At 42.2% G+C, this 21,999-nt stretch overlaps 1 protein-coding gene across 6 annotated transcripts in view; it reads left to right on the top strand.

The window, feature by feature from the left end:
• Window positions 1–21,999, top strand: part of Ctps2 (CTP synthase 2) — a 140,508-nt gene that overhangs the window by 81,200 nt on the left and 37,309 nt on the right. For all 6 annotated transcript variants that reach the window (NM_001034998.2, XM_087600622.1, XM_087600623.1 and 3 more), the window contains exon 14: window positions 10,456–10,552. In NM_001034998.2, coding sequence (NP_001030170.1) covers window positions 10,456–10,552 — 97 coding nt within the window. The remainder of the gene's footprint in view (window positions 1–10,455; window positions 10,553–21,999) is intronic.

The following is a 21,999-nucleotide window of genomic DNA, read 5'->3' as shown; positions in this document are numbered from 1 at the left end:
ATGGGGGTGGGTGCTGGAGAGATGGCTTAGCAGTTAAGAAGTACTCTTCTGGAGGACCCAGCACCCACATGGTGGCTCACACCTGTCTGTGACTCCAGTTCCAGGGCTTCCGACACCCTCACATGGACACACATGCAGGCAAAATGCCAATGTACATAAAATAAAAATTACATATTAAAAAATAAAGAATGATCAATCTAAGATCATTCCTAAAATATTTGCTTATTTTCCAGCCCTGACCTTTACTGATTTTAACAGAAATTGTCAATGGGAGTGTCTCTTGAGGATGTAGCTTTTTTTTTTTTTTTTACCACACTACAGGACATCACCTGTGGGCCCAGAAGACTACAGGCTGGTGTCCCTGGAGGGCCCAACACAGTTAATCCCAACCTCCAAGTAGGGGAGGGTGACAGGTTTCCTGGTGCTGTGCTGATGTGCATAGTGGCAGGAAGGTCCCCTGACCTGGTAGAAAGCATTGTGATTCCGAGCGCAGCTCTGCCCCCACTCTAAGTTTAGCCGGACCTTTTCACCCATGTAATGTAAGGAAACTTAGTCTTTCCTTGTCACCAATAAATGGTAATAAAAAAAATAGAGAATGTCCCTGGAACTTATACTGATGCTTTGTGCATGCTTGGCTCTGCAGCATTTGACTACTTTGAATGACTGTAGGGGAATGGTGGCTTCAGAAGCAGGTTTAAAAACTGGGAAGATAGATACAAATTTCTTATTTTATTTGGCAAAGCGATTTCTGAGTAACACCACTTTTTTTCTGTTTTGATTATTGTTCCCAGTTCTCCATTTTATTTCTCATTATACTTACATTCCTTCCTCCTTCTCTCTCTCTTCCTCCCTTCTTTTATCCTTCCCTCCCACTCACTATAAAGACCAAGCTAGCCTTGAAGTCATAGAGATCTGCCTCCTTCTGCTTCCTGTGTTGGAATGAGCAGTTTGTGCCACTGTGCCCAGCTGTATTTCTCCTGTTTGTAACAAAATACATTTTGTTAAATCATTCTAAAACTTGTGATGACACCAGACTTGTACTTAACAATTAGAACTATTTCAGAACTTTTGGAACAGCTAGGATTTGAAATTAGAGATGAAATTGATTTTTCTTCTGGAAAGAGTTCTGTCCATGAAACAAGTAGGACATTTCGAGGGGACATTACTCTAATGCTGATTATAACTCCCAGGTAGGGGTTCCAGATTGACTTCAGAAGTCTGTCAATGGCTTTTAAACACGTAGACACTTAGAATTTTCTCTGACCTACAGTATATTCCCTACAAATTCAGGGTTGGAATATTGGGCTGTACTTTGGCCAGATGTTTTTCACTCGTAAAATTTTAAGACCTTATTTACATTGCAGATCAAATATGAAATGCTATGGTGTTGCTTACATGATTCTGGTCAATCCTGAACATTTATTATTCCATAGATTTTGACTGTTTTATTGTAATTTATCTGACTCAGGGCACAGACATGTATTAACTTACTGGTATTGGCAGTGTAGGTCAGTCTGTCAGTAGGCAGGTAGGTCTGTCTAATGTGTGTGGTGTATACATGTGTATACATATGTGTATAGGTCTATAGGATGTCAGGTGTCCTGCAGTGTCAGTCTTCTGCCTTATTCCCTTGAGATAGGGTCTCTCATGGAATCAGAGCTACGTTGATGGCCAGCAAGCCCAGTAAACTTCTATCTGCTCACTTCCCTCAGCCAGGCCTGACATGGGTGTTGGGATCCAAACTCAGACCTTAGTGCATATGCAGGAAGTGCTCTTCCATAGTGAATTATATCTCAAAACTCTATTATTTTTGCAGACAGGGTCTCTCATGTGGCCTAACCTGACCAAGAACAACCTTGAATTCCTGATCACCCTGCCTCTACCTCTGCTGTGCTGGCATTACAGATGCGTGCTACCATGTCTAACAGGCATTGCTTTTACTTGATGGTTTTATACAGTGGTATTCTGATTTGGGCAATGTTTTGAAAAGAGTTTTAGAAATTTTCCAGTGCTGTGGTTGGTTTGTCTCTTTGTTTGTTTTACATGTAAGTTCTAGTCTCCTGAGAGGAAGTGTAGTTTTTGTGACTAATCATAGTTTTTCCCCCAACATCTTTTTTTTGGGGGGGGGTTCTGTTGTTGTTTTTTTAGATGGAATCTCCTTGTTTAGCCCAAGTAACAATGTATTTTAGGCTATCCTTGGACACCTTCTTAGTCCTTGTATCTTAGTTGTCCTGATTGAAGGCCTTACTCCAACATCTTTAAGGTTTTTTTTTTTTTATAATCTAAAGTGAAGTGGCAAGAATGATGCACAAGGGCACCTTTTGATTAAGCCTTTACCTGGTAATATTTCCACATTGGTTTTCTCTTTATCTGGGCCAATACTTTTCCTCCTAGTCAGTCATTTGAGAATAAGTTGGGGAATTTCACTGGTTTCCATGCAAATAACTCCTTTGTTTTCTAAGGACAAGAATTTGTTTCTATATAACCTCAGCCTATTACCATAGCCTATATTTTAATCTCCTCAGCTGTTGAAATATCACCTTAAACCATCTGTTTTTGTAAATGATCATTTTGCAGCTAAACTGAGGAGAGTTGGTACATTTTTTGCGCCTATATTGAAAAATGATTTTAAACTCTATCTTATCCAAATATATTTAGATTATATGATATGTCTTATATAACATTCAGAAATAATATACACCATATACAATGTATGGAGGTATAAAAATACATAATATACACAGTCTAAGAATTGGTGTTAAAATAGTATAGGCCAGCAGTCATTTAGGCCCCCACATTGCTCATTTTAAGGGAAGATCTCTGCTTAAAGTGGCCCAGTGCTGCCTGTCAGAACTCAGGCTTGTAGTAAATGCCAGCAGAACTTGAAAAATACCTGGTGATTCTCCTCATTCTTTTGTATGTTTGTCTCCTCCAGTGGTTATCTCTCACGGCTTATTGTTCTCTTTATCTTTGCACTCAAAAGCACCAGGGTAACCCGGCAGTTAGAAACACGAAATCCACTAATAGTCCCATGAAACATTAACTAACAGGGTATGGAAACATGCCATAAATGCAGGGTGTGTTCAAAAGAGTGCGTTTTAAAATGACAGAATGGGAAAGAATGACAGGTACAAGATTGGTAATGGAAAAACGGAGAGGCTTGATCTTTGGACAGACTTCATTTTTTTTGCTCCCTTGGGAAGACCAAGTGCTCTGGGCAACTGTGGCTTCTGTGGCCATGTTTTCTGCTCACAATCAATAGCATGGAGTGCACAAAGAAAAAAGGTCCTTTCCATTTGGCATGTACTTCAGTTGGTAGAGTGATTGCTTAACATGCATGAAGACCTGGATTCTATCCCCAGCACCCCGGGAACTAGACATGGTGGTGCACACCTGCAATCCTAGCACTTGGGAGGTGGAGGAAGGGGAATCCGAAGTTTAAGGTCTTCCTTTGCTACATAAAAGAATTTTGAGGCCAACTTGGACTACACAAGGCCTGTCTTTAAAATGTTCTTTTCTGTGTTACTAATTGTATTAGTATTACTCATGACCAAGTCCCCACAAAACAAAGTGGGTGTGAAAGCTATAGTATGTTATCTTTGACTTTGAGTTTTAAAAGCCCCTGAATTTACCCTTTCAAAGGAAGTTATTTAAAAGGATAATTTTAGTTGTCCCTAAAATTGACAGTGCACTTGTATCCCTTACTTGGCTTTTACTTGGTGCCTGCCCTTCCCTGGCCCATCAGAGTTCCTTTTCTTTTCTACTTCCAGCCTTCCTTTCTACTTCTCCTTTCTTTTCTTCTTTGCCCGGGGTACTCGTCTACTGCCTGTGCTAGTCGTCCGTTCTGAGTTCCCCAAGGCCTCCGCATAGGAACCAGTGCTTACTGAGGGCTTATGTTTTGCTTTCTTTTAAACTATGGGTACTCAACTTCTCCAGCCTCCTGAAATCATTGTAACAACACTATGAAGTAGATAGTGTTCCCTTTGCTCTATAGACGTATAAACAGGACAGTATTGGATTCCTGTTGCTGCTTTAATAAGTTTTTACGCAGTTCCTGGAAACATCACAAACTTACTCCCTTTTGGGCTTGTAGGTCGGAAGTTTAAAGTGGGTCAACAGGCTGTGCTCCTTCTGAAGTTACAGGAAGAGACTGCTTATTTTTTTCACCTTCTAGAGGCTGGATGGATACACCCTCCATCCAGAAAGCCAGAAGCTTAATATCTTCCAGTCTGTCTGTAATGACTGCTTTTTCACCTCTGGTTCTGTCCTTTCTTCCTCTGTCAGGGTCCCACGCGATTATGTAGGTTCACTCTCAGAACCCAGAATAAACATCCGTGGCAGGGTGAATTCCTTAGAAATGAGGAATTCAGCCTGTTTGTCCTCTCTCTGGCTTATGTCATGACACAGCAAAAAAGCCCCACCCCCTCATCCCCAGGAACCTTAACATAATCACTTTTGTAAATTCTCAGGTCACGAAAGGTCACAGGTTCTTAGGTTCCAAGAACTAGAATGTGAACATCTTTGGAGAGGTATGGGAAATGAATATTTAAACAATATATAGGTGATTTATTTGGTGAGGAGAATGTATTGATTATAGGGCAATAAGGAGACTTGGAGGATCACAATCATGGGGGTTTGTGATGAAGTAGGGAAATGGCCTCTTTAGAAGTGTAATGAAGACATGGTCTGTGTATGGCAGTATGGTGGGGAAACAAGGACTGGAGGAGTCCGGACATGGAGTAGCTTGGGTAGAAAGTATAGGTTTGAATCCATTAGGAGAGTCCAGCTCGCTAGGGGTCATACATGATGTGAGTCCTGAGGGCCACTTAGGAGGGTTCCACTTGGATTTGCAGTGACAGAGTCTGCTGGAGCAAGTAGCAAGACAGTGTTAGGTGACATACTAATGATGTAAAGCTGGTTCCTGTTTACATGCACGTCTTCAACATGACTGACCAAGAGTCCAAATTATAGGAAAGCTTAAATAAAAGGAGACCCCCTCCCCCCAAGAACCTAGTGGGACAGTAGGACATGAACATATTGGGGAATCTATGTAAAGAAAACTTGAAGGACATACAAGGAAGTCTGGGAAAATCACTAGAAATAGGGCTGGGGATAGAGCTCAGAGGCAGAGCATTTGCCGACTATATGTGACACTAGGTCTAAGTGCTAGTCCTGGAAAGATGAAAACAACAACAACAACAAAAAAAAGGAGGGTTGACAAAATGGCTCAGTAAGAACAAGGTGCTTGCCACCAAGCCTGATCACCTGAATTCTGTCCCCAGAAGTTACATGGTGGAAGGAGAGAACCAACTCTCGAAAGTTGTTCTCTGACCTCCACACACATTCGTGGCACACAAGCACCCCCCACCACAAAACCACCCTATAAATACATGTAACTTTTTAAATGAAGAAGAGGAGGAAGGGGGTGGTGGGAAGGGTCTTCTGGGGGTAGGTGTTCCTGTTTTCTCCAAGTGAAATATTCGGACAAGAAACCAGTTCCCAGGATACAATTAGGTAGGCCCCATAAACACTGCCATTAAGGAATTTCACTGTTGATAAGAGACTCAGACTTCCATGCTCTTGGTTTCAGGTACCCTGGGACACTGAAGGACTTGAACTCATTACACTTTTATCGAGGGTGCAGAATACCTTCGTGAAGGTTAATTAGTGCCATATTTATCTTTGTGCAGTGCTTTTACATTTCCAAAAGCTTTGCAATTTATTGATCATTTTTATTTTTTTGTAGCCTGTAAGGCTCTGTTCCAAGAAAGGACAGATTGTGGGGGAGCGGATCACAGCCAATGGTGTTCTGTAACAATGTTTTTTGCAAAGGAAGAAGAAGACTTTTCTTTTCAGATGCAAAAAACTGTAGTATTTTGGAAATGTTGGGGATAAATAGAAAGGCACTTGAGGTTTACCTCCACTTGACGGTGATAAAATTAGCATGCTTTTTTGAAAGCATGTTCCTCTCCTCTCTTAGGCTTTTTGGCTCAGTTTGTTACCTAATTAAGCTGCCTGTATACCAGAAGGCCATCACTAGCCATCTCCCTCTCCCACTCACCTCTTACCCTTACCATTTTATCTTTCTCGAGACAGGGTCTCTTGTAGCTCTGGTAGGTCTTGAACTTGTTGTGTAACCCAGCCATGCTCTGTTGTATGTGGTGCTGAGGTGCAAACCCAGTGAATGCTACACCCTAGGAAGTGCTTTATCAACTGGACTGCATTTTAGAGGCTCCCAGCTACCATCTTTAGATCTCGTCATGTTGTCCGAGGACTAAGTCACTGTGTTCCCTGTCCACACTTCCCCAGCCTTCTGCTTCTAGAGTGGCTTCTGCATGCTTGCTCCCAGCTGACATCATTCTGTGTGTCTCTGGATGAAGCCTTGTGAACCAGGCCCAGAGAGGCCTCTCCTGATCACTTCCTCCCAAGTGATTCCTTGTATCCTCCACTACTGTACCAGTGGCACAAGTTATTAGATATTATTATATGGGGTCCGACTACCTAAGTCTTTGAATGCTATTGCTTCAGGCATCAGTGACTATGGTAATTGAGGAATATGTTGTTCTGAAGTGTTGAGAACAGAGTGAAATTAACCAATGAAGAACAAGATGGGACAGTGCTAGAGAGATCGTCTGTCTCTTGTGGGTATGTTCTTATATTGTAGTTCTTATAGCCAGCACATTTAAAAAAGTTGTATGTTTGTTTGCACGTTTCACATGTCCATATGTCAAAGGACAACTTGTAGCAATTGGGTCTCTCCTTCTACCAGGTTGGTTCTGGGACTTGAACGCAGGTTATCAGGTCATCAGGTCATTAGACTAGTGCCTTTACTTACTGAGACATCTTACCAGCCCCCTAGATAGAGGTTCACTGTGGCTTAAACTGTAGGATTTCTTTATATGCTATGGTTTCAGGAGAAGGCTATTACTGTTTCTGAGCATGGCATAGAAAATGAGAACTAGTTCCCCTGTAAGGCCTTAGTACAACATTTCGCCCTTTGCGCCTTAAATTTGTGGTTTCATTAAAATCATACACTGGACAGAGTCAACAGTTCCAAAGGGTCAGTAAGTGAGCAATCTTCAGTCCTTTCTTTGACACCCTCAACTCTATTCCCTCCTGCCCCTGGTGTCTAGCTTCAGGTTTCTAAATCATTATTATCACATTGATCTTTCAAGAATTTTCAAATTTCCTTTGGTATGGGAGGAATACTTAATAGCCTTAGGTGGCCAGTGTCTTTGCCTCCTCCATCCTCCTCCTTACACTTCAGTTTTGGAAATGATTCTTTTTGGGTCTGGAGGTACTCACAAATTTCATACCTAATGATGAGCACAAAGGCAAGTTAGTTAAGTTCTATCTATCTATCTATCTATCTATCTATCTATCTATCTATCTATCTATCATCTATCTACCTACCTATCTATCTATCATCTATCTATCTATCTATCTATCTATCTATCTATCTATCTATCTATCTATCTAATCTAGCTTTAAACTTTTTCCCTTTTAATTTTTTTAAAATTTAGGGATAGCCTTATTATGTAGGCTTCTTGTCTGCCCTTTAAAAACTCTTTCTTCCCTTCTTTTTAAAAGAGAATGTGTGCCATTGCATGTGACCCTTTATAAAAAAGTATTTTATTTATATTTTATGTGTCTGATTGTTTTACTGCATGCATGCATGTGTGTATGTATGTATGTGTGTATGTATGTGCATCACATGCGTGTCTGATATCTGCAGAAGTCAGAAGAAGGCATCAGATCTCCTGGAACTGGAGGCAAGGATGTCTGTGAGCTACCATGTGGGTGCTGGGAACAGACCCTGGATCCTCTGCAGGAGCAGCCACACTCTTATTGCTGAGCTAGCTCTCTAGCACTGCCCCATCTTGTTCTTAATTGGTTAATTTTACTCTATTCTCAATAGTTCAGAATAATATATTCTTTGATTATCATAGTCACTGATAACTGAAGCAATTTACCTTGAAAGACTTTAGGCAGTTGGACCCTATATAATAAATTAGAGTGAATTACCTGAAGAATCATAGTGCAACTCTGAAAAGAAACCAGGGGAGTTTATCACTGTAGTTGTAACTTGAATGGAACCTAAATGGAAACTGAGGATCTGAATATACATAAAACTTTTTTTGGAGTCTGTGGCAGCTCTTGTGAACTTATGCCTTTTCCTAGAAAGGGCCCTACAAAGGGCTGGGCAGTTTGCCTTCCTAAACTGGATGCTGCCTTTTCTCACTTCCCTTGAGTAATACTTAATCTAGGCCTCAATAACCAGCCAAAGAACAGAGGGAGACGTGCTAAGAGTTAAGAGCAATTCAGAATCAAGCACTCCTTCCAATTAGAGCTGTCATCCAAATCCAGTTTACCCCAGTCCTTCCCCAAAGTGATTCTTGGAGGTTGTTTGGGTCCTAGGGTTCAGATGGCTTCAAACATTTTCTGGGGGCACTGATGAAATGAGATATTTTCTTAGAAATTCTTCCTTTAAGAAATTCCAGTTGTCAAAGATTCCTTTAGAGCTGTATGTGATATTGTGTGTATGTGGAGGGAGGGGGCATAAGGGATCTTCTATGAGAAACCCGAGCAATTCTATTAGGATGGGGTGACTTACTCAACTGCATTCTGATCTAACAACTTGAACAAGTAAACAAACCCCAACATGGCTAGGTGTGGCAGAACAGGCTTTTAAACCAGCATTCAGGAGGCAGGGGCAGGCCTATATCATTGTGAGCTCAAACCAGCCTGTTGTGCAGAGTGAGTTCAGACTAGCCAGTACTAAATAGTGAGACCCTGTCCCAAACCAAACCAAACCAACCAACCAAACAAACCCCCCAAGCCCCCAAAAGTCAACCCCCCTCAAAAAAAACATGATATGAAACATGGAATCATTATAAACAGAACCGAGGAAAAGGAATTACCAGGTCAATGAGAACAGATTTTATTCATAAGTATCTTTCTGAGTTTTAGTGGTGTGACTCAGAAGACATATCTGAAATTGTTTCATTCATTCATTCACCCACTCCCTCACCCATTCAGCCTCTTCCTTCAGCAGACAGCTGAGAGACGGCCAGTGAGGAGGAAAGGTCTTCTGCAGGACCACACCCAGAGGTCATGGCTTCGTGACACGGACAGCTAGGCAGAGATCTCCGGGTTTACAAGGGTTTCATTTAGGACAGGGTGGTCTGGTGGTTAATTAATGGGACTTGACAGCTTGCATATGAAAAAGAAGGAAACATTAGCAGCATTGCTAGGTTTTTGACTCACAGGATATACAAGAATAGAGGGAGATAGATAGATAGATAGATAGATAGATAGATAGATAGATAGATAGACAGACAGACAGACAGACAGACAGGGAATGTGGTGTATGCATGTGTTTGTGTAGGTGTGTGCACATATGCATGCAGCATTGTTGTAGATTGATGGTATGTCTTTCTCAGTGGCGCACTCTATTTTTTTAAGACAGGGTTACTCACTGACCTCGGAGCTAATTGATTCCCATAAACTAGTTGGCTGTGAGATCTTTGGGGTTACACATATGTATATGTGTGCGACCACATCTGACTTTTATTGGGTACTAGGAAGGATCTTAGCTCAAGTCCTCATGCTTGGATGGAAGGCACCTTAACCAGCTGAATTCCCTCCCAAGGTCTCCTCTCCTTGTTTTGTTCTGTTTCCTGCTTTTTGTTTTATTGTTTCTTTTTGTGATAGGGTCTCTTGTATCCCAGGATGGCCTAGAATTCTTCATGTAGCCAGGGGTGGCTTTGGACTTCTGATCCTCCTGCCTTTTCTTCCCTAGTGCCGGAGTTGGATTCTAGGTGTTTTAACTACTATGTCTGGTTTATGAGGTGCTGGAAATCAAACCCAGGACTTTGTACTTGCTTTACCAGTATTCCATCAGTGGAACTATATCAGCTCTCTTTCTTCCTTTTTCTTTTCTTTTTTACCTCCCTTCCTCTGCCATCTCCCTCCTTCCTTCCCTTCCTTACTCCTCCTCTCTTTCTTTCCTCCATTCTTAATATGGTACTTTGTAGCCCTAGCTGTCCTGGAACTCACTTTGTAGACCAGAACTCACAGAGAGCCTCCTGACTCTGCCTCCTGAGTACTGGGATTGCAGGTGTATACCACCATCCCCTGTTTGCGACATTCTAAGGCTCAAACCCAGGGCTTGGTGTATGCTAGACAAGAATTCTACCAACCAAGCTACATACTCAGCTCCTTGATAAGTTGTTTTCTAAGTGATTGGCGTGAGAGATGAGACTCAGCGATAAGGGGCTCATACAGTCTGAGGACATTTCTGGTGGCTGCTTCTCTTCCGGAACACTGGGAGAACTGACCAGACCCATTACTCAGGGGAACCTTTTCCCATCAAGTGTTTCTCTAAAACGAAAGCTGGAAATTGGAGAAATTGTATCCTTGCAAGGTGGTAAAATTGACCTTATTTTGTTACAGGTAATTGACATGCCTGAACACAACCCTGGCGATTTGGGAGGAACAATGAGACTGGGATTAAGACGAACTGTTTTCACAACTGAAAATTCCATACTGAGTAAGTTTTCCAGAGTTTTGATTTTTATAGGACATTGGGGCAGTTCGCATGGCTGTGCCAACACCATTCCTCTTGGAGGATGCTCAACCCTATCCTTTCCAGCAGCTGTAGCTCTTACCCAGCAACCTCTTTTTGTTGCCTGTCACTTGAGGCATTTGTTCTCTCCCCATTCACGTTCATTTTCACGAGTATTGGCTATACACAAAATAAGCCACTGAACAGCATCCTAGAGATCAGATGACACAGTGGGTGCCACACTGTGTCCTGAACCTGTGAAAGTTCTCTCAGGAGTACTAACACAAACTCAAGTTGTTTGTGAGTTCATAGACCAGCGTTAACGATGGCTCCCTCTTTCATGGTTTCCTTTCTGTTTGTTTGAGTAAGGGTATCATGTATTACTCCAGAAACCTAAATGAACACGTTTGGACTTTTCTACAATGTTAGCATTTACTGAATAACAAAGTTTAGCAGTTTCAATGCCAGAAATTCTTCATAAAATTTACCTATGCTTGGCTGAAGTGAATGCAAGTTCTTTATTCCAGTCTTGGCTTTTTAAGATTTATTCTTTTTTAATTATGTGTATGTGTCCGTGTATGGATATATGTATTTGTTAGTGTGAGAAGCCCCTGGAAGCCAGAAGGTGTCAGTTCCCTTGGAGCTGGAGTCACAGGTAGTTGTAGACTGACTTATATGGGTGTTAGACTCCATTGGGTCCTTTGCAAGGTCAGCAAGTGCTCTTAACTGCTGAGCTATTTCTCCATGTCCCCTTATGCCAATCTCAATGACTAGTATTAATTTTCATATCCTATAGCATTCAGTAAATATATCTGTATACCTACCTCCCTACTTCTATATGGGTTACAGAAGGAACCCAAGTTGAAGAGGGCATAGCAAAGTTAAAGAGGTTTAAGAGTAGGCTGAGAAAATCTGTATAGACAAGATAACATAACAAACTGGACCAGTCCCAGGAGGGAGTGACTGGTAGAACAGCTGGAGTCAGATTTGGGAGCAAAACAGCAGAATTCAGCTGAGAGGTGAAAAGGTCGAACAGGGTGCAGAGCAGAACACAAAGCAGGAAGTGGGTGAGGAGCTGACCCAGGTCTAGATGGGTGAACAGGTAGATAGATGGGTGGGCAGTTGAATAGGCAACATCAGCAGTGAAGGACCAAGAATCTGTTACTGATTCTTTGCCTTTCAGTTGTTTTCAAACTCTTTGACACTTTGAAACTTTATTCACATAATTGCCTAGGTGACAACCAAACCAAACCAAACCAAACCAACCAACCAACCAAACAACCACAAAACAGGAAAAAGATGATCAAAAATTATGTACTGTAAAGGATTTGGTGATGATAGTATTAAACTTTTATAAAAACATTATCATGCTCAATATATTTTAAGACTTGATGGTACTAAGAGTGATCTAAGATTCATGTTTTTATAGTAAATCAAAAGATGATTATTATGAATCTTAAATTTCTTTTACATTGACTTGTGATCTTTCTCTAGCGCTCCCTCCCCCCTCTCTTGCTCTCACTCTCTCTGTGGGTGTGGGGGAGTTGGTTCTCTCCTTCCTGGTTCTCAAACTCAGGTCTTCAGTCTTGGTTGACTCCAAGAGTCTTTACCTTCTGAGACAGCTCCATGACCCTGAATTTTATGAAGCTTAAACACAGCACCAGATATTTTTTTCAGAGACCTAAGACACATAGCATGTAAGTCATCTGTTCGTGTACAGTTTATTGGTTTTCATTGTACTCACAGAGCTGTCCAGCTATCAGTAGGATATCCACAAAAGTTGTCCTACTCTCATTAATAACAATTTTAGACCATTTTAACCACCTTCAATAGACATTCTGTACTCTTTAGCTGTTACCACCTTGAACCCCCTTAGCCTTTGGCAATCATTGATTCGTATTTTTTTTAAATTACTGATTCTGGCCTTTTAGTGCAAATGGAACCACATGGAATAAAGTCTTTCATGGTTCTCATCACTCACTACAATGTTTTCAAGTTTTATCCATGCTATGGCATGTATTAATATTTAATTTCTTGTAATGGCTATAAAATAGTCCATTGTGTGTTTGTACCAGAATTTTAAATGTCTACTTTGGGGCTTATGGGCCTTTATTTTAGTCAATGACTTATTAAATTTGATTGTTTTAATTTTATGTATTTATTAAAATTTTTTTTGAGATAAGGACTCATATGGCCTAGCTGAGGCTGCTTTCAAACTCACTGTGCGGTCAAGGTTGACTTGTTCCTCCTGCTTTCCCCTTCCCTTTTGAACTACCACTCCCAGTTTATGCAGTGCTGGAGATCACACCCAGGGCACTTGCTCTCCTAACTGAGCCACATCCTCAGTTCCTGATTGCATTTTTTTAAAATTGTGTTTCTTTACAAGAGGCAAGTGGCATATGAGCCTGTGGGTTTTAGCAAGTATAAAGTTTTGCCTCCTTTCCTGGTGAGACTGACTTCCCATGGTGTCTCTGGCAAATGTTGTTAGGGATAACAACCTTCTCCCTATTGTTCTATAGAATGTCATTTCTTAACCCAACAAAACAAAACCCAGAGAAAGCTTTATAACATTAAAAGGGGTTTTGGCTCCCTAGTTGGCATATTGATTTTGTAGGATTTTTTTTTCTTTACAAGCTGACACATTTATTTTAGATGCTTCTTTTCTAGTCAGTATATTTTTTTGCAAGGCTGGTATGAGCAAAATACATTTGCCTACGCTACCTGTAAAATGATTGACTATTTTGAGCTGGACGTAGTGGCATGTACCTTTGATCCCAACACTTGCAGGGTAGGAGAATCTCTGTATGTTCGAGGTCAGGCTGGTCTACACAATGAGTCTGGACAGCCAGAACTATACAGAGAGACCCTGTCATCAGAAAAACTAAAAACCAACCAAACAAAATGATTAGCCATTTTGACAGTGTTTTGATGCTTTCTTTCCTTTTCTTTTTCTTTCTTTCTTTCTTTCTTTCTTTCTTTCTTTCTTTCTTTCTTTCTTTCTTTCTTTCTTTTTATTTCGATTTGATTTGTAGGCCTGTATTTGCAGTGTGTTGGATGAGGGAGACGAAGGAAAGTAAAGAGCTCTTTAATAAAAGAATGCCCTCCAGCAGAACAAAGCCGGAATATTCTTCTATTGAGGGATAATTCCTGTTTTTCTTACGTCACTTGTTAATCCAATGAGGGTTTTGAAAACTGAATTCGCTCTTTCTGAGTCAGAGGGTATAAGTATAAATTGATTTGGACAAAGGTAGCAGCAGTCATCATTTATTGGTTTGTAAGAGATGTATTCACAGGAACTTCTTTTTGTCCTGTGTCCTCTGAGATTGTGTTTTGTTTTGTTTTGTTTCACGGGCTTTCAGAGATGAGAATGTGGCCCAGTTGGTAGAATGCTTGCCTGTCATGCATGAAGCCCTGGGTTCCATCCCCTGCATTGAATGAGCAGGGCCTCCTGGTATGCATACTTGTAATCCCAGCACACAGGAGAAAGAGGCAAGGGGACAAGGTGGCACATGTCTTTAATTCCAGCATTTGGGAGGCAGAGACAGGCAGATTTCTGAGTTTGAGACCAGTCTGGTCTACAGAGTGAGTTCCAGGACAGCCAGGGCTGTTACACAGAGAAACCCTGTTTTGAACCCTCCCTTTCACTCCCCCCTGCCACCCTGACATGGCAAAATATTCAAGGACATACTCTACTGCATAGCAAGTTTGAGGCCTGCCTGTCTAAAAGTAGGGCAGGGCTCTTTAAATAAAAGGGCTAACGATTGTGTGTGTGTGTGTGTGTGTGTGTGTGTGTGTGTGTGTGTGTGTGTGTGTATGATTGCCAAAGCTGCCTTAAAGGTCATTAAAATACCAAATACTTTTCTAAATTGTCTATGATTAAGTTTGATTGTCTGTGGTCTTCTCTGAACTTTATGATGCTTAATATGTATATTTTATTGTAGCTAACTTTTTCATGTATTTGGGTTTTGTGCCTATTTTTTTGGGGAATTTTGTGCATGCGTGTGTGTGTGTGTGTGTGTGTGTGTGTGTGTATGAGTGTATGTATGTGTATGTATATATTTAATTTTTTTTCAATTTTTGAGATTTACATCACTTTACCTCTCTTCCCAATCCCACTTCTCCTGAGTACCCATGCAACTCCTCAAATTCATGACCTCTTCTTTGAATATTATTGTTTTGTGTGTGTGTGTGTGTGTGTGTGTGTGTGTGTGTGTGTGTGTGTAATCTACTGATTCCATTTAGTGTTAACTTGTATGTACATGTGTTTAGGACTGATCTCTTGGGAGTGGATAACCTGTCAAAGAGCTTGTCCCTAGAGAAATCTGATCCATCCTTTATCATCATCATCATCATCAGCACACACACACACACACACACACACACACACACACACACACACACACACACACACACAGAGTTGTTGCTGTAATTTTGAACCAGGGTTTCATGTATGTAGTTCACACTGGCCAGGAACTCACTATATAGGCAAAGACCCTGAACACCTCTTCTTTTGCCTCCACTTGCCAAAAATGAGATTATCAGACTGCTTGTCATTGTCCCTGTCTCCATCCTCCTCCTCTTCCCCCAACCCTTCAGGTCTTATTACTCAGGATGGCTTTGAACAATTGGGCTCAAGTAGTCTTCTTGCCTTCGTCTTCCGAGTGCTGAGGACTCTGGGTGTACCAGTGTACCAGGCCTCGGGCAGATAGTGTTTGAGTTGTGCTGATTCATTTTCTACTGATAATTGTTTCAGATTGGTTCCAGCATTTTATAAGAAAAATGCTGATTGGGAGATCTCCACACAAGCTTTCTGTTCCTTTGAATGTTTCCTCAGAATGGGTTTCCAGGAGCTGGGTTAATAGGTTCAAGGGTTTGAACATTTTATGACTGGTAATTCTGCTAGATTGTTTGAAAGGAGGGTGAGCGAGTTCAGAATGTAATTATGTGCTGCTGTCTCGTGTTCTTGGTTGTCTCCTCACATTCTTAGTTTGCTTGCTGTGTTCTTGAGAAGTTACTCTTTGTTGCTGCCTTTGACTTTGCATTGTTTTCCATTGCTACACAGCCATCTTTCTTCCTCACCCACTGTTGGTTTGCTCGAATGTAGACTGCTTAGGTCTCGTCTTGTTAGCAGAGAGAAATCTTCCTGTCCCCAAGTCTATCACCCAAATGATCTAAAACAATGGTTGATACATTTTTCCAATAAAGGACCAGCCATTGGGGCTGGAGAGATGGCTTAGAGGTTCAGAACACATTCTGCTCTTCCAGAGGACCTTGGTTTGACTTCCAGGACCCATATTAGGCAGATCATAATTGTCTGTAACTCCAGCTGCAGGAGATCTGACACCTCGTGTCTCGGCAGCAGTACTCATGCACATGTGTACTCATGCACATATACCTACACACAGATGTGTAGGCAATTAAACATAATAATAACTACAGTAAACATCTTTTTATTAAAAAAAAAAAGGATGAGCCACCATGCTGTACAGGTAGGCAATATAACTTTATTGATGGACACTGAAGTTTAATCTTGGATCATTTTCTGTGTCTTTTGAAATCTATTTCAACCATTTGGAATATAGAAAGCAAACAAAGATGAGGGGATCATTGCTGGTGATGAGCTGGGCAGGAGGTTGGCTGACTTGTGGTCTGAACAAGAAGAAACTCATGGGAGGGATAGGAATAAAAGATGGCATTTCCTTGCTTTCTGTTAAGTGTCAGAGAGTAAAGACCAAGTCATTTATTTTAATTTGGCATCTCTAGTTTTTGGTTGAGGAGATGGTGGCCTAAAATGCAAAAAGGCAGTCTCTGGATAACCTTTTCTTCAGTCCCTGCTCCACTCGTTGTCTCTGTATTTCCTCCCGTGAGTATTTCATTCTCCCTTCTAAGGACTGAAGAATCTGCACTTCGGTTGTCCTTCTTGAACTTCATGTATGTGGTCTGTGAATTGTATCTTGGGTATTCTGAGCTTTTGGGCTAATATCCACTTATCAGGGAGTACATACCATGTGTGGTTTTTTGTGACTGGGTTTCCTCATTTAGGATGATATTTTTTAGTTCCACAATATTAAGTGCTTTCTGACAGGAGCTAGATATGGGTATCTCCTGAGAGGCTCTGCCAGAGCCCTACTGATACAGATGAGGACGGTTGTAGCTAACCATTGGACTGAACAAGGGGGATCCCGATGGAGGAGTTAGGAAAAAAAACTGAAGGAGCTGAAGGGGTTTGCAACCCTATAGGAAGAACAACAATATCAACTAACCAAACCCCACCAGGGCTCCCAGGGACTAAACCACCAACCAATGAGTTCGCATGGAGGGACCCATGGCTTCAGCTGCATATGTAGCAGAGGATGGTCTTGTTGGGCATCATGGGAGGAGAAACCCTTGGTCCTGGGAAAGCTCGATTCTCCAGTGTAGGGGAATCCCAGGGCGTTGAAGTGGGAGTGGGTGGGTGGGATTGGGAGCACCCTCATAGAAGCAGGTGGGGGCTGGGATGGGGGGGTTGTTGAGGGGAAACTGGGAAAGGGTATAGCATTTGAAATGTAAATACATAAAATATCCAAGAAAAATAAAATTTAAAAAATTAAAAAAAATGTAAAATATTTTTTACTTCAAAAAAAAAAAAAGAAAAGAAAAGAAAAAGAAAAAACAAGAGGCAAAAAGGCATCTGGGAGATTGGGAGACTCAGAACCAGGTCTAATGACACTGCCCATATGTTGGCTTCTAGTCTTCTACTGAGAGTGCTTCCTTGGTCCCACTGTTAAAAAATTACACTCCAAAAATGTAACATTATTATAGTTTTTATTTTGAGATGGGGGTCTCATTAAGTTACCCAGAGTGCCTTTCAGTTCACTCCATAACCCAGGCATGCCTTGAACTTATAATCTTCCTGTCTTGGTCTCTGGAAGAGCTGGGTATATAGTCCTATTCCACAAGGCCTGACTTCAAAAATGTGACTAAAAATTGTGTGTGTGTGTGTGTGTGTGTGTGTGTGTGTGTGTTTGTGTGTGTGTGTGTGTGTGTGTTTTCACTTGTGAGAGTACTTCAGGGTAGCTGCTCCTAGAACTGCTTCATATTCTCTGTCTCTACCTCCCATCTCCTCATAGGACCACTGGGATTATAGATGGCTGCCACCACAACCAGCTTTCTGTGAGTTCAGAGGAACCAAACTTAGATAGGTCCTTACACTTGTACTGCAAGCACTTTGATCAGAGAGCCAACTCCCAGTCCCAAAATGTAATTCTCAAAGCACACATCGTACAGATATCAGGGTCACCCAGAACTCTCTTTTCAGATTTATGTACTTTATTGCATGCTGTTATACGTCAATTATAAAAGTCCATTTTACATCGGAAGTTAGATAATATGATTTTTGTCCTCGGAATGGCACTGTTAGTTAATTGAAGGCAGTGAGAAACAGCCCAGGGTAGGTCAGTATGAAAGGCAATCCCTCTGGGCTAGTGAGATGGCTCAGCAGGTAAAAGTACTTGCCACCAAACCTGATGACCTGAGTTCAGTCCCCAGGAGCCTTGGGGTGAGGCGAAGGAAAGAACTGATTCCTTCCTGTAAGTTGTCCTTTGACCTCCACATGTGCACCGTGGCACATGAATGCCACCTCACACACAATAAATGAATTAAAAAGATAAAAATAAAATGTGGTGTGTTGAAAGACAAGAAATTCAGAAGGAAGTATGGCTTGAGATGGGCAGATGAGGTGAGAGAGGGCTACTGATGCTAGTTATCAAACCATTACTTTGCCCGTGGCTTTCCACGGGACACAAACGGCAATGCGATAAAGGGGCAAAGAGTTGACACAAAGTTCAGAGCTTGTGTAGGGGATGGGTGACAACTCGTAATGATAGTGTCACAGACCCTAGTCTTAATTAGTTATGGTTAAGTCTCACACATATGCCAAGGCAGCCAGGAAGGGAAGCAAATCTTAGCCTGTGGTGTTGAGTGTGATTTTCCCACTAAATGTCAGTTCCTAGAAAGAACGCGTGTCTGGATTATCCAGTTAACTGGGTTGGACACTGCTCAGCGTGATATCTTTGTCTCCAGCAGGATGACTGAGTTTAGGATGTAGCGGATAAGCCAAAGCTGGGTGGCTAAGGTGAAAATTGGATGCTTTTCTTTTTTCTTTTCTTTTCATTACTTTTCTTCACTGTGTGTGTGTGTGTGTGTGTGTGTGTGTGTGTGTGTGTGTGCGCGCGCGTGCGTGCGTGCGTGCGCGCGCGCGTTCTGCCTGTAGTCTGAAAACAGCACCTGGTCCCCTGGAACTGGAGTTAGTACAGACCATTTTGAGCCACTGTGTGGGCTCTGAGAATCAAACAGGGATCCTCTTGGAAGAGCACCCAGTACTCCTAACTGCTGAGTCATTTCTCCAGTTCCAGAATGTAACATTTTAAGAGAAGACTTTAGGGGCTAGGGAGATGGTTCAGTCAGTAAAGTACCTGCTGTGTAAACACGAAGACCCAAGTTCAGATTCCCAGGACCCATGTAAAAGCTAGGTGATATGGTATGCATTTGTCACTCCAGCACTGGGGCATGGGAGGGACCTGGAGGAGACAGGCAGATCCCTGGGCTCATGACCACCCACTCAGCCTATCCAACTCAGTGAATTCTAGGGCCAGTGAGAGGCCCTGTCACAAAAAGTAAGGCAGATAGTGATAGAGAAAGATACCAGACAAGGACCGCTAGCCTACACACTCACGTGAAATGCACACATGAATATGCCCATCTAAAGATGTATGTATACCATGCATACACTTAACAGATGTACATGTATATGTAAAGTCAATCCAGTATTAAGACAGAAAGAGAAAGAAAAGTTCATTCCTTTCAGGGACCTTGCCTGCTTGTTCTCATTAAGAAAAAGAGCTTCCCGTGCACAACTTTAAGCCTAACACTCAAGTCAGAGGCAGGTGGATCTCTGAGTCAGCCTGGTCTACAGGGGAGTTCCAGGACAGCCAAGGCTACAGAGAGAGACCCTGTCTCGAAAAACCAACCCAACCCAACCCAACCCAACCCAACCCAACCAACCAACCAACCAACAAACCAACCAAATCAGAGGAGCTTGACTAGAGTGGTTGGTTCTGCTTTATTGTAAGAGAAGGAGGTGTGATTTTCCCTGAAAGACCAGAACTGAGAGGCCAATTAGGAGGACACTGAGTGAGTGCTGGAGTTGAGGTAGAATCCCTGGCCGTAGCGCTGTGAAGTGGTAAAATCTGAGAGCTGAAAGAAATGGGGATGTGGAAGAACACAGTTTTAGGGGCTAGAAAAATGACTATTGCTTTATTTTTTCCTGTCCAAACATGATACAGTGAAACTGCCTCTTTCTAATGTGATTAGATTGTTAGGAAGTTAAAAACAAACAAACTAAACTAAAAAATTCCTTGTCTAGGTTAATGAAGTGATTTACTAAGCAGTTTTAAGTCTACACCAGAGTAATATGTGATTATACAGAGACCTGTTCAAAAGGAAAACAATGGGGTCTATGAGAGGGGTACAGTGCTGCCAGCCTTCCCACCGGCCCCCACCAGGGTCCATAATCAATGGCGGGTGGGAAGATTTGGGGAGGCTTTCATCCTAGCTTCTTTCTGTGGTTTGCTAGGTAACCCTTTGCTGAAGTGTTCTTGTGAATATGGAGACTCATAAGTACCTCCTTCATCCTAAAAGGATAGGTTGCTATGTCCTTCTTATCAGACTGGTTCTGTCCTAACCCCTGACTAGTGTAGTGTTTCTGAGACACTCACTGTGTTCTTCAAAAGCCCTATGGGTCCCAGTTCTCAAGCACAAGAGGTGCCTACTTACTTGCAGCTACGTCTTCTGCCTTGGAATCATTGGTTAAGAGGAATGCCTTCTCATAGGGTTCTCATGAGAGTGAGCTGGAAGTCCCTAGGCTGGTGTCTGGCACATAGAAGGTTCATTGTTCTAGTGGGGCTGTTGGGAAAGTCAGTGGGTAGCACTTCCTGTATTCATCTGTGATCTTGTCACAGATTGCTCCTAACTTCCGTCTGTGACCTGTTGTTAAGACTGGGGTTCATCTGGGTATGGTGGCACATGCCTTTGATTCCAGCACTTGGCAGGCAGAGGAAGTTAGAGAGCCCTGTGAGTTTGAGATCAGCCTGGTCTACATAGCAAGTTCCAGGCTAGCCAGAATTAAATAATGAGATTCTGTCTCAAGAGAAAAAAAAAAAGATCGGTGGTCAGGGGCTATGGATGTGCTGGCTCAGTTTGATGAGTGCTTGCCAGGAATTCATGGGGCCCTGGGTGTGATCCCCAGCACCAACCAAGGTAGCCTTGGGTGTACATGTCTGAGATCTCAGCACTTAGGAGTTAGAAGCAAGAAAATCAGGACTTCAAGGTTATTCTCAGTTCCATAGTGAGTTGGAGTTGAGCCTGGGCTGCGTATGACCTGGTCTTGAGAAAACAGAAACCCACAATAACAAATAGATCCTGGGTGGTGCATGTCTGTGCTGTGACGAGTCAGACACAGAAAAACCACCACAAATTTCATGCCTACCATGGCTACAGTTAAGACCCTGTCAGGAGAACAAAAGAAAACAACAACAATAAAGAATTGGACTTAGCTGGGCTGGGGGTTTGGCTCCCTGGTGTGGTGCTTGCCGATTATGTAGGAGACCCTGGTGAACCTCAGTACAGGGGTTGGGTAGGGGTGAGACTGACTTGAAGAGAGGGGAACAAATAACATTTGTGTCTCACAGGTTCTCTTTCTTCCCTCTACACCTGTCTCCTTTCTCTTCCTCTTTCTCTCTAAAGAGGCTTGGGTGGGGTGTAATTCAGTTGTAGAATGCTCACCTAAGACATGCATGACCCTATCCTTAGCACCCAAGGAGCAAAATCCACAGCAGAGAGCAAAGCACTGCAATGCACAGTTAAAAGCAGGGATGGCATTTAAATTGTGATGGTTGAACCTTGAAAATTAGACATACTAAGGTGGAGAAATGACTGGGAGGTTAAGAACACTGGCTGCTTTCCCAGAGGACATGGATTAGGTTGCCAAGCACCCACAAGGTGGCTCACAACTACCTGTAACTCTAGTTCCAGGGGATCAAATGTTCTTTTGGTACCCTTTGGCCCCAGGCACTCATATGGTATGCACTTAAATACCGGCTAGTCACTTAAATAGGCTTGTCACACCCTAGGACCCATTGACCATTTTGTATAGAACAGAATCGTTGTCATCCGGGTCACTTGTTAGAAAGCCACAGAACCAACTCTGGACCTCCAGTATGATATGGTTGAATTGTAGAGAGGAAAAATCCAAAGTCCCTTTTGCTTTGAATAGCCTTGAAATAAGGTTCCATGGTCTCTGTCTTGAAAAAGAGGAGGAAGAGGAAGGCGAGGAAGGGAAGGAAGAAGAGGGGGAGGAAGAAGAGGGGGAAGAGGAGGAGGAGGAAGATGGGGAA

This window comes from Rattus norvegicus, chromosome X (genome assembly GCF_021556685.1).
Source record: "Rattus norvegicus strain SHRSP/BbbUtx chromosome X, alternate assembly SHRSP_T2T, whole genome shotgun sequence".
NCBI lineage: Eukaryota > Metazoa > Chordata > Mammalia > Rodentia > Muridae > Rattus > Rattus norvegicus.
The sequence above is the reverse complement of the archived record's forward strand: the minus strand, read 5'-3'. Positions and strand labels throughout refer to the sequence as shown.